Source organism: Doryrhamphus excisus, chromosome 3, assembly GCF_030265055.1.
Source record: "Doryrhamphus excisus isolate RoL2022-K1 chromosome 3, RoL_Dexc_1.0, whole genome shotgun sequence".
Classification (NCBI taxonomy): Eukaryota; Metazoa; Chordata; class Actinopteri; order Syngnathiformes; family Syngnathidae; genus Doryrhamphus; species Doryrhamphus excisus.
The window spans coordinates 8,240,977-8,254,654 of record NC_080468.1 but is presented as its reverse complement, the minus strand read 5'-3'; the positions used below and the strand labels follow the sequence as shown (position 1 = coordinate 8,254,654).

General features: G+C 41.1%; 1 protein-coding gene across 1 annotated transcript in view; it reads left to right on the top strand.

Moving 5' to 3' along the window:
• Positions 1–13,678, top strand: part of epha4b (eph receptor A4b) — a 119,060-nt gene that overhangs the window by 52,894 nt on the left and 52,488 nt on the right. Inside the window, exon 6 of the mRNA XM_058068979.1 lies at positions 9,051–9,206. Within this exon, the coding sequence (XP_057924962.1) occupies positions 9,051–9,206 (156 nt within the window). The remainder of the gene's footprint in view (positions 1–9,050; positions 9,207–13,678) is intronic.

The following is a 13,678-nucleotide window of genomic DNA, read 5'->3' as shown; positions in this document are numbered from 1 at the left end:
TGATGAAAATGTTAATAGTTGACAGTGACGAGTTAGTAGTGCAGAGACGTATGGAGTGAATTTGGTCCACTGAACAGCATTCAGTGTTGAGGTATCTTTGCCAGTTTATATTGTATATTTTTAATGTGAGTTTTCCAGTTCATATTATCATCTGTTATGACCCCCAGACATGTATTTATTTATTTTTTCTTTTTAATATAGTTAATTCATGCGTGACTTTTTTATTGACTCTTGTGTGATTTCTGCAGAACAGAATGCTATAATATCGTCTACAAATGAAACTAGCTTTAGGTCTTTTGTGACTTTACAGTTTTGGGCCCAGTAATGACCCCTGGGGTACACCGCACAATATTATATGTGTATTCTCCTGGCTTCCTCATATTGCTTTCCTTTTGCTAAGTTGCTTTTTGTCCAGTTTTTGCCGAAAACCTGATTATTTGCATGTACTACATTGCTCTGATGCCACATGTTGTTAATGTGGCTCCCTGAGTTTGTTTAGCAGGAGGACATGTCAATTCAAGTGTAAACATGTTTCACGGCTATATGCACTCGAGCACAAACACACAACGAGATGCGGCCCTGGTGGCCGTAAAAGACGTCACATTCAATCTCATCACATTTCTCCACTGCCGCTTGATGTATCAATTTTTAAGTAGCTGGCCTCAGCTAACGCCTGGTTAGTCCACACACACACACACACACTACTACTTTGCTTTAGGAGCTGTGGCACTCAAGGGGTACTAGGAGGTTCCATCTTGAAAGCATGTTGCCATGGTGACCATTATGGAGCTCATCTCCCGGGGGCCAGCAGGCTTTACACAACCTCCCGCTCAAAAGAACACACACACACACAGACATTTGCTCACACACTCAGTACACCTCCTGCCCACCCAACAACACACATACTTTTCTTCTTCTGTGCTTTGTGCCAAACCTGCTGGTGAGCCAATGTTTGCCTTGAACTGATTGTCTGCCTTAGTGAGCCAGGAACAGAGCAATTAACAGTCTAACTAGCGCAGAAGTCTGGAAGTAGACAAGGGTGCACACAGTCGCAGCAGCCACCTGCTTCCATGTAATTAAAAAGTATTGACTGTGAGGTATTGGCTTTGCACTTGTGTTCGTGTCTGCATTTGCATGTAAATTTGCACAGGACCTTTAAAAACTCATTTCTTGCTATGGGACAGGCTCTTGCAACTTCTGTCATTTACACAAACAACATTTTCATCGATTATTTTTGTGTTTGTGAAAACAGCATGTGCAGTACGTGTGAGGTAAAGAGTTTAGAAGACGTTTTTAATGCGGTTATATCAAATTTACAGTTAGAGGGAATTTGAAAACAATAATATTCACATACTCTCCTCTTCTTAAGCATTTTGTATCACTACACAAACCTGAGCTTGGCATAGTTTGTTTTTTTTCCTGCTTGACAGATCGGATGTGTTCCCTGTTGGTATCGAAACGGCCGTTGGTGAAGAGCTGCCCAGCAATTGAGTTGGCAGTCACTGGGCATTTGAATACTTTAAAACGAATGCCTAAGCCTGTCACCATAATTGATAAATCGATTAGTCGAACGATTAAAGAGACATGTTGATAATTACAATGCCCGCGGTAAATTGAAATGTGCATGTATGTGTGTGTGTGTTTCATCTTCTCATCTCACTGTGCGACAGGCTGTATGGCTGAGAGTTCACTCTGCATCTGTCTGTGTGCATTGGTTCTATAGTGGAATGATGAGAGAGAGTGAGCTCTCGTTTAATTCAGCCTCTTTGTGGAGGCCATGCTACAAGTGAATGGATACACAGGGTTAGCAGTTCCCCTTTTAAGACAGCATACACTAACATAAATGGAGGCACAGAAGAGATGGTTTCTGAGACAAACACTACAGCCGAAAGCCCCAATCTGGGAATATTTGCTTTTTAAACAGTTTCCTCAACTGGGAAAAAAATACCACTGAAGGTGCAGCAAAGCCTTCGTCCCGATAGTCAACACTTACTGAGGTGTTTGGTCAGCAATGTAAATATAAACAAAATGGTGCAAAGAGTGTTGCTTGCTACATTGCAAAAGAAATGCAACCATTCAATACAGTTATACAGCATATATGGCATACATTTTGGACAACATGTCAAGCTAATGTGGCTCACACAGGTAAACCATACTCGAGTACCGTCTAGTGGTTCAAATGTCAATTCCAAATCTCATGACAATAATTAATTTTAAAAATTGTGTCAAAAGTTATTGATAATATCAATTATTGATGATCCACAATTTTCGATGACAAAATTTGTTATCGTGACAGGCCTACCGATTCCTATAAGTTGATGAAAGGTCTTCCAGACCAAGTCAATACCTTGTACTGTTTCCTCCCATCGCTCGTTCCTCTTTTGGTCTCTGCACTGTGTAAGAAGAGATCCTTGTTAGGCTTGTAAGAGGCTGACATAGCGTGACTCACATTCTCCGTCCCATGCAGGGCTATACCAACAATGATACCCTCGAGTAATGGACAAACACACAGATACATTAGATTTATTTGGTCCAGAGTGTGGCGGCCTTCTTGAGGCTGCTCCCCTAGCACACGACTGCCTACACGAGGGCACGAGCTACCACAGTCTGGTTGAAGATCTGTCACAGCTTTTTGCTCTGTTGAAGAACATCAGCCTTGTGAGGAAGCACAAACGGCTCTGCCCGTTTCTGCGCAAAGCATCCATGCTGGCAGTCCAGTTTATCACCCAAATGCACTCCCAGGTGGGAACCACTTCCACACACCTTTAATGAGAACAGGTTCTGATCTGTGTCCTGTTCCTCCTCAAGTCCACTACCATTTCCCTGGCTTTGATGGTGCTGAGGTGGAAGTGCTACCATCTAAACTCACGCAAGTCGTGCAGTCTGACATATCCATTATTTTACACCTCTTAAATATGACCCCTGACCATAGTTTAACAATACATTACATAACTTTATGCGTGTGAAGTTTTTTTTTTTGTTTCTTAACAGAGACAATCTTTCCCTTGTAGCGTCGCTGTGAGTACTTCCTGTTTCCCAGAGTGCTTTACTGTACAGTTTTTGTAAAAAAAAAAAAAAAAGAACTCACATCGTAGTTGGTTAATATTCTACATTATACATTGATAGAGTATTGTCTGTGTTGCTGTGTGTGTATGTCCTGTGTACCACACAGGTACATTACACTTAAGTACCATGCAGTGGCTAAAGTATGATTTTTTTTTAAAGCCAAAATTATTGGATATCGGTCGCTAAACAATAGCACTATTATCGTTCCCTGCAGTGTGCCCGTAACAGCAACAGCAGTCAAACATTGCATCTAGTCCAAGATCCATCTTTATTTTGTCCCTGGTCTTTTTTTGAGCAGCAACATTTGGATAAATATGGAGAAAATGTTTTTTTATTACTAATTTATTGTTCCCAGATATTGAATTGTTAATGTGTTCTCCAATAAACAGTCATAATAATTATAACCATATTCCTTCAACATTGGTCTTGTGGTTTTCATTAAACGAGAAAGAAATATGAATAACTGTGAATGATATTGAAACGAAAATAATTAAAAAGGTTGATCTGAAGCAACATTTCGGTTCCCCATTCACACACAAACTAATAAACCCAACCCCAAAGTGACTCGCAGGGAGACCACATGACAGGAAGTTAATAACCTTTACAGTCATTTATCAAGCAAAAAGCAATATTAACTTGAGTGCAGCGGAACAAGCAAAAAAAGTGACATTTCATCACCTTTTTTCAGCAAACCTGGCTTGTGCGTTAACATTGTGCTGGGTTTTAAAGCACCTCCAGATGTCCCCTGACACAGAACAGCTTTATAGTTCTTTGAAATTGTGTTTCTGGAGATTTGACAAATGCATTCTCTTCTAATCGTACTTTTAGTCATAACTTACAACTGACAAATTGTTTGTTGTGCTGCTTAATGGTCCACATTCTAACAAGATGTTAGCTACCTTTGCCTGCTTGCTGTTTGTTAGAGAGTAATTATTTCATATGACGATAAATGACATTTGTGGCACCTCCCATTAGTTGTGCTTAAAATGGGTGATGATGGATATGTATTTCAACCAGTACAATATTTTTTGTGACAACCAATGTGCTGTTATTTTATACAATAATCCACCTGGACAGAAGCCAGTAAACCATCCCAACTTTGGATAGTCTTGTAGGGAGAATTTGGTGTAGTTCATCATCATAATTGCTGCTAATACCTGCCAGTTGTGCTCTCACGACCACTTCATATTGGAGCTACCGGCAGGAAAAAATGTCTTCCCCAGCGAAGATTGGTGGGTGTCTTCCTCACGCTTCCACATACTTAGTTACTAACTTTCTTACTAAGATGTAGTACTTACCACTTACTATCTTGTCATTCCCCTAAAGGTGTGCACCAAATTTGGTGACAGTTACAGCCGGTGCGTGAGGAATTTCAAGTCAGTCCATCTATGGGGTCACACTTATGGGGTTTAATGACAGCGCCGCTATGTGTTATAGTTGTCAGAGATACAATGGAACAGGCAATGCAGTAATCGTGCATGTTTTGATACATTTTGACTATTTTGTGTGCAATAGTTTAGTCAAGAAGAGTTAGATTACACAAGCAAAGAGGCAGGTAAATAATAAAGACTGGAACAGGAGCTACAAAATAATTTTTGAGACTTTTGAGTGGAGAACAGTGACGCGTACAAATGTGTACATGTTGGGAGGTCCGCCCATTCATTGGGTTGACTAAAGTAAATTGCATAAGAATCCATGGAGCAAATATTATTGTGTATTGTTATTATTTTATTGTTACATTTTTCAGACATTTTGCAGTTGAACCAGAGGAGACAGAGAGACGAGCTATTTCCTCCTCAATCAGAGTGTGTGTGTGTGTGTCCTGAGTAGCTCTACTACATCATATCTAAGAGCTATCGATTGGCATAAATACAGAGTCTCTCTGGTGATCGGATAAATATTTAATAAGACACTAGATCTGAGGCCATTCTTTGTCTTTAGGAGAACATAGTCACGCCGTCGCATCCGCATACACACCCTCTACTCTCACAGCAAAAAAAAAAATACAAAAAGAAATTAAATCACTGAACATTTACTGACACAATAGCTTGTCACATTTGGTGAAGCCCTAATGTAAAGTACATCAATAGTATGACATCATAGCAGCACTTTTGGTTCATACAAAGAACCCGGTGGAGGTGGCATGTTGACACAATTTTGTGTGATTTTAGACACTAACAGCATCCTGGACTCAGACCAGAACTGACTTTACAACGGATTTGCAGAAATGCCACTAAATAATTTTCCCTGGCCACAATGGCTGGCATAAAATGTACTGTAAATGCTAATTATAGCAAAGAGGATGATGGGATATTTTCAAAATGTGAAAACTCATTATGTACTCTAAACTTTAGTAATGATTTGGACTGCATGAGAGATGAAGCACACTGCCATTTATTATCAAGCATATATACTGTAACACAATTCAGCAGCAACAAAACCAATGTTTTAATAACAGTAAGGTGCCAGCTGCTTAGCCTTCATTAATAGTGCTGATGAGTTTTTTGTAATTGTTCATCATTAAAAAGCTACATCAGGAGGATGCCTACAGCCATATTATTTTGACTAATTACATTTTTATTATTATATATTCATATCATTATTTTCACTGGAGGTAGCAGAGATCATTGGGAGTGACCAGGATGGATAGGATCAGGAACGAGTACATCAGAGGGACATTACATGTTAGAGGCCTTGGAGATAAAGTCAGTTATCGGCCAGATTGAGATGGTTGGGACATGTCCCAAGGAGAGATAGTGAATATATTGGTAGAAGGATGCTGCGTTTAGAGCTGCCAGGTAGGAGGCATAGAGGAAGACCAAAGAGGAGGTTTATGGATGTAGTGAAGGAGGACATGAGGGCAGTTGTTGTGAGAGAGACAGATACAGAAAACAGGGTTAGATGGAGGCAGTTGATTTGCTGTGCGACCCCTGAAGGAAAAAGCCAAAAGGGAAAGAAGAAGAAGAAGATTTTCACTAATCAGTAGGGCTGCACACAAACAAAAAAAATCACATGCAATCCAAATTTATAATCAATGACATTTTTTAAAACGTACCTAGGTTCACTACAAACAAATGCTGCCATTTTACCCAAGGACTGACTGCACTGTCCTTGGCATGACAGCCAACAATTGCTTCTCATTTACCAAATCTCCCAGCGATCTGTGCTGCCATGGCTGGTGAGGCACACTGGCTGTCATTCATCAGCTCCCAGGAATTAATTGACTTGTCCTTATTACGTGCATGAATGTACTGTGGGGTGAGCAAGTGGGCCATTTTTTTTTTTTTTTGCAGTGAAGAATTCTCTTCTGTCTTTCTATTAATTTTTGCATAACGGAAAAGGTCCACCATCCACTATCCTTCTGGGACTTGAACAAGACAATGACAAGTATTAGCAAGTGAAACATTATTTTCAAGAGAATTTTAATTTTAATTATAATCCTGCAAACCAACTTTATGTACAAACTGTATGTACAAACATGCCTTAGCCGTACAAAAAACACAACATTTAGTGTTGAATAATTAGCCTGATGGCGTACGGAGGATGGAGTTTATTTTGAATATTTTACAATATCTATGTCTGCTAAGTTGAGTATAATGCAAATCCGGAGCTTTCTCAAAGTTACTCGACATAGTTTTTGTAGCCCAACTTGTGGTCTCCAGTGTGACTGCTTCGTGTGCAGGGGTGTGTTTGTGCCGTTGTCTCTTCTTATCTGCGGTGAGGCATTAATCATAAGGGAGTCACGTCAGTTAGTGAGCGTCCCATGAGGGCAAAAGTGGAGGGGAGGGGAAATTGTGAGACATAAAAACTGCGGTGAGATGAGCAATGCAAAAGAGAAGAAAAATCAGGAGAGGAGAAGCTCTACTTCAAGATGCCAAGTTTGATCAGGCAGTTGTGTGGACGCCAAGATGCTCTGGATGAGGCACCCTGGGAGAAATATCTACCAGTCCACCCTATTTCTGCACCTCAGCCAATAACAGAGCATAGCACATGGACACCCATTACCTTGGAAGACGACGGCAAGGAGGAAAGAGGCCAGAAAGTCCTCCCTTAGAGAATAATCACTTCCCGTCCTTCCCTCTCCTTACCTTGCTTTTACTTTTATTCACAACCAGCACACCTCCAGCTCCTGTGTTCTTTCTGGTCTTTTGGGGATTGTGCGGGTGGACCTTGCTCCCAATATGATGAATGTTTTGCCTAAAAATATAGTCAGTACGCAAGTGGGCACAGCATCCAGGTGGAAGAACTTACCTCCACTTTTGAGAAATCACACTGCTTTTAGAACACATTTCCATCGCTCTCTCTGCAGGTTAACTACTGCCTTGCATATATGTAGGATGTGTGTAAGTGTGTGCGTATACGCATTAGTGTGATAATTTACAGCTTTCCGAGGATGAGTGGATTGTACCTTGATTAAATCTGTGACCTTCACTACAGGCACAGGCACTCAGCAGGCACATACACCGGCTCAGACACACATATTTGTGGCATGCTTAACACACAATAAGCGATGGGCCATGGACATGCAATCAGCACCAGGTGGATTCCATCACATTGGTGGTCTCACTCAGACAAATATGCATAAGCACGCTCACAGGGGCGGGTCTCAGGCACCCTCATTTTCATTACATGGGGGGGGGTTTGCAGACTGCAATACTGTTTACCACAGAGACAGGCTCGGCTTGTGAGGATTTGAATACTGGGACTATGAATGTATAAATAAATACATGTAATCTATATTCAGATTACCAAAGGGAAAAGTCAGGGATTTCATTCCACTGCCTTAGATCCAAAGTGCACAATTTTATTCCCAAATCCCCAGCAGTTTTACAAGCCCACATAATGACTAATATGCAGGCAGAGCCAAGCAGTAGTCATATTATGTTACTGCCAGCGTGGCTGTGACTGTGTGTGTTTGTGCTTCCCCAATAGCCTGAAGAGCTAATCCTTATCTAAGAGGAGTGACAGTTGAGATGCTGTTTGGCTGTGTTTTGTACTGTACGACCCCGCGGTCATTCTGCCTGATGCAAAAGGATCTCACGTAGACCGAATGTCACAATGCATTAAATCACACTGTTGTTTTCTTGTTCTTTGCCATGGGTGCTGCACGGCACACACGTATGTGCCATCAGTTTGTCTTCTAGTGACTCTGCAGCACCGCTACTCCTTTAGTTTTATGCACTTTGTCACTTTTTAGGGTGTGGCGATTCTGTCTGCTTTCTGCTTGGCAGTTAAATAATAATAATGACTACAATAAAAAAGTGGATAAATGAATTTCCACGACAACGGTGAAACACAATGATCTAGTAAACTGGGATGGCTCTAATTATAATATCCATCCATCCATTTTCTGTACTGCTTATCAGGTAATACTGGAGCCTGGATTGGTCGCCAGCCAGTTGCATGGCACATATAGACAAACAACCATTCACACTCACATTCATACCTATGGACAATTTGGAGTCACCAATTAACCTAGCATGTTTTTGGAATGTGGGAGGAAACCGGAGTACCTGGAGAAAACCCAAGCACGCACGGGGAGAACATGCAAACGCCACACAGAGATGCCCAAGCAGAGAATCGAACCCAGGTTTTCCCAATCTCCTGACTGTGTAGCCTCCATGCGAACCACTTGCATAAGTAAGACTCTTGCTTGTGTGTGTTGCTGCTATAAATGAGTTCCCTCGGGGACTTGGAAGAGAGGCAGACGCCTCTTGCAGACATTAACAAAAACAGCTCTGAGTATCATGCAAAGTAGTTGGGCACCACGTCTACAATCACAATAATCACGATCAATGCGTACTGCTCAGATAGCTAAACACTTGTGTTGAATGTCCTACCTAATGAAGTGGATGTTGGACACAGCCATAGTACTCTAAGTGTCAGGTATTGCAATATTGAGGACATATAAAGCAGCTTTGTCCTTGTGTTTGGGCTTGCACTGACTCTATTAATATCTTGTTATTCCTTTGTCCTCGACCCAGCTTGCAGACCAGGAACCTACAAGGCCTCGGCTACAGACGCCTACTGCACCAAATGTCCTCCTCACAGCTCGTCCCTGCAGGAACAAGCCACAGAGTGCATTTGCGAGAAAGGCTTTCACCGTGCTGACAGCGACCCACGCTCTATGGCGTGCACACGTGAGTGATGATTATGCACAAATAGTAAACACACACACACACAGACACACTCACACACTCTTGTGCAGACGACAGTTAATTTCATAGCATGCTGCACCAAACAATGGCTTTAAGTTACAACTATTGGATTACATTCAATTTAATTAGTTTGTAATGTATTCTTGTTAGGATTTACTGCACATGACAGCTTTCTAATTTTATATTTCTGGAACCCCGGCTGGCTTGTAGACGCGCTACTGCAACACACATGCATGTATGCTTGTTAGCTTGGAGGTCAGTGTGACGTGAGAACACAAGGGTCATACTCTTATCAAAAGCACACAGGACAGACATTTCATGACCTTTCTGTCTTTTTCACACACACACACACACACACACACACACACACACACACACACACACACACACACACACACACACACACACACACACACAGTGCCAACGGGATTTAACTCTTTCCGATAAGCATGAAGGCGAGGAGGTGGAGGGAACACTGCACGCAACGCGATAGATTGAGATAGACGGGAGGATGTGTGGGTGGAGAGGACAGTGACACGATGACAAAGACTGGGAGAGAAGAAGAGCACACAGAAACACCCCAGAGCGCACACTCACAAGCCCCATTATCAGGTTATGGTAGATTACACTCATTAATCGTTGTAGCAGGTGAGATGTGACAGGTGTTATCAGCTGGAAATGACTAATGCCTCCTTCAAATATGTATGCTCCTCTAAATGGGAACAGGGAAGGGATAGGGGAGAGAGGGAAAATGCATCAAATAAGGAGAAAAGGTGAAGCTATAAGTTAAGGGGAGACATCTGGAATGACACTTAAGACAGGGCCAAAAGAATCGAACAGTGGGGGCACGGGACGATCACAGACATATCATTCGAAATGATGATGATGGACAGTTCACCGTGGCTGAGGGAAGTGGGGGACACCGAGAAGAAAATGACAGAATTAGCAGAATAAGTCAGAGCGCTATTCCTGCAGATTTATTACAGACAGCTTCAATTATCCTCAGCATGGCCTCCGATTCCCAGACGTAGAGCTTTCCGACGCCCACTGCACCCCATGCCCCTGAGAGGGTCACCGTTGGGAAGGCTAATCAGGAAAGGCCCAGGCTGTGCCAGCAGTCCCCCAGGGATCAGTGCTCAAGCTAGGACCTGATGACATGTCATTAGGTTGGACAGTCATCTGGGCTTTAATCTCCATATGCTTCAACTACTTGCGACACGCTGTGCTGTGAGCAGCCATAATGAGTGCACCTACGCATGAGGTGTTTCTAAACAGGATGGCAAAAAGCTCAGTCCAGGATGACATGTGCCAACAGATTGATACTGGAAAGAATGAAAAAAAATCACTTTACCCAAAGATAATCATGCATTTGAATGACAATTACTATGTGTATTACAACTACCGTCATTTTGATCAACCCACGTATTACTTGGGATATGTTTTTACAATTATTTTTGTATTTGGCAATGGTGTTGAACTACTATTTTGCCATCATTTTGTAGTTTTCATTTCATATGATCACAATAGATGAAAATATGAGCTGGAAACCTCATATTGCAAATATACATACAACATAAGGTGGACAGAAATATTTCAATATTGAACAAAGCAAAATTTGTTCTCAATCAGAAATCACTCCACACTCTTTATTGCTCTCCATTGTCCTACCATATCTTACTTATTGTGTGGAAATATGGGGTAATAACTATAAAAGCAATCTTCACTCGCTAAATGTACTGCAAAAAAGGTCACTAATGATAATTCACAATGCCGCCTACAGAGAACATACTAACTCTAAAATCACAAATACTTAAACTTGCTGATATAGTTAATCTTCAAACAGCTACAATAATGCATAAGGCTAAAAATAACCAATTACCTAAAAATGTCTTCCAATACTTCTCTAAAAGAGAGGAGAAATATGACCTCAGGGAAGAACTAAATTTGAAACACTTATATGCTAGGACTACGTTAAAAAGCCATAGCATTTCAGTATGTGGAATCAAACTATGGAATGGATTGAGTAAGGACCTCAAACAATGCACAACGATGAGCCAATTCAAGAAACAATACAAGCAGTTGATGTTTGCTAAATACAAGGATGAAGAGTCTTGAACCAGTCATGATGTGCTATATATATCACTATATTGACACTTACTATGGTACCCATTATGTCATTGGATGGTCATATCACCTCGTACTTCGGTACGTGACCAAAATAAAAAAAACTTAAACTATATTAGGAAAGCAGGAAGTGAACAAATGTAACAGTTAGTGATTGTAAAAGTACCAGATGGAGGGGTAGGATTTAATACGCTTTGCTTCTTCCTACTCCTTTTGGACATGTGGAACTGTGAACTGATTAATTGATGCACTCAATTGTAATCTGATGCATGTTTAAATGAAATAAAACCATTACCATTACCATTAGACAAATAAGGTAACTATGATAATTTAATGATAAATGAATACCTTTCTGGTATTGCCAATCAAACCTAGGGTTGCAAGTGGGTGGAAATCTGTGCAGGTGTTTCTAATGTGGAGTCATTAGAAATGTTGTGGCTTGCAGAGCACGTTCAAACTACACTGGACTTCCAAGATCTCACATCAAGATATTAGTGGCACCTGCAGCAACATACACTCAACAGAAGCTTGCGCTTTCTGATTTATTTTTTTTGGCCACAGGCTTTTCAACACGCTGTAGACTTAACAAGATGCATGTGCACCATCCAACCTGAGCACATAATGTGTGGTTATAATTCCAAACTTTGCTTCAAGGCCCTTTGGAAATAAATACAGCATATATTTGTTTTGCCACCAGAGCTGCAAATGCACTTCCTAGTCATAATTGATGATGCATCAGATTTGGGATAATCTTGTTTGTTAGCATTTACAGTCAAATAATATAGTGTCTTACTATGTTTGGAGCAGAGCAAGTATCTTGAACGATGCTATTACTTGCACTATTTTTGGTGCCAACGTTTTAGAGTGAAAGGGACTCTTGACAAATTCATACTTTGTACTAAACTCATGAGTAATACTCAGGCTTCTACATCATAAGAAGTAATGATTTATGAGAAATTGACTTTGGGCTCTGCCTATGGAACCTATCGTCATTATGTGATGATTGTTTATTGTAAGCAGCAAAACCCTCTATGCAGCAAGAGCCAATTTAATTCTTTGTGATAGTTCCAACTAATGATTTTAATGTAGTCTCTTATTCTTGCCCAGAATACATTCCAAACCAAGCCAAGCTCTTTTCAAAGTCATTTGTCTACTGAATGCCAAATGTCTACTCTATTTGAATTGATTTGTTTTCATTTATATGAATGATTTATTATTAAAAACTGGCTAAGATCAGTCTAATAATGAGCCTGAACAAATATAATGTTCATGACAACAATTTTGCAAAACTGTAATTACAAGATTACTGCAAGTTGTCAAGAAACAGGGAGTTGGTGGTCTCCATCACCCAGGCACTACTGTTGTTTCTTTGGGCAAGACACTTCACCCTCCTTGCCTCTCGTGCCAGCCACTGTTTCAGTCAGCCTACCTTACAGCAGCTGTGGCTGCAGATGTACAGATTGTGGAGTGAATGAATAGTAGGTTCTCATTGTAAAGTGTGCACCATATGAATCGTGCCACCAATCGTCATCGGACGATATCAGTGAAAAAGCAAGGTAGTTATATTGGCCCATAGTTGCTTTAAAATACTGATTCAGAACAATGCTGCCTGTCTTTGTGAGAGTGATATAAGTTTTGCACCTGAAAAATGTGCCTCAAAAAATGTCTCACCGGGGTGGCATTTTGAAAAGCTGTAGATTGGTGTGGCATTTGGGGCCAAGCACTTGGCAGGGTGAGGTGAGTGAGTTTGAGGCTCGTGATCATCAGTCAGGCCGCGGCTTTCAAGCCCCGGTCCTAACCGGCTGTATTTGCAAGTGTGAGCAAAAATTGGGGATGAGTACCACCTTTTTCATTTTAAACTTTCTCAAAGGTATTAAGGGTTATGGAAGGGTTATGAAGTTGTGAACCCCGAAAAATTTCACCTGAGGAACCGATTGGCCGTCTGTCAAGACTCAAATTACTGGTTAGTGGTGCTGTCCAATAGCAATCAGGCGTGTGGGAGAAGGGAGATTTTACAGTCTTGATGGCTTCCAACGTTACTGACATGATAAGGAGATCCCACCTAAGATATTTTCTGCATGGGACAGTCCTTCTTGATCTGAGGTACCTTTCCTTCACTGGAACAATGGAGGTTGTGGAGAGGCATCAAATGGCTATATAAAGATCTTGCAGTTTGTATCCCTCAGGCGGTATCCCTCAAGACAGAAGGCCCTCGTCTATGTGTTTTTTTTTCAACAGGACAACGCTGCAGTTCACAAAGCCAACCTGAGAAAAGACTTCATCCAAAGGAATATGACTATCCTCCTGATATACAGACCTGTTTAAGACCA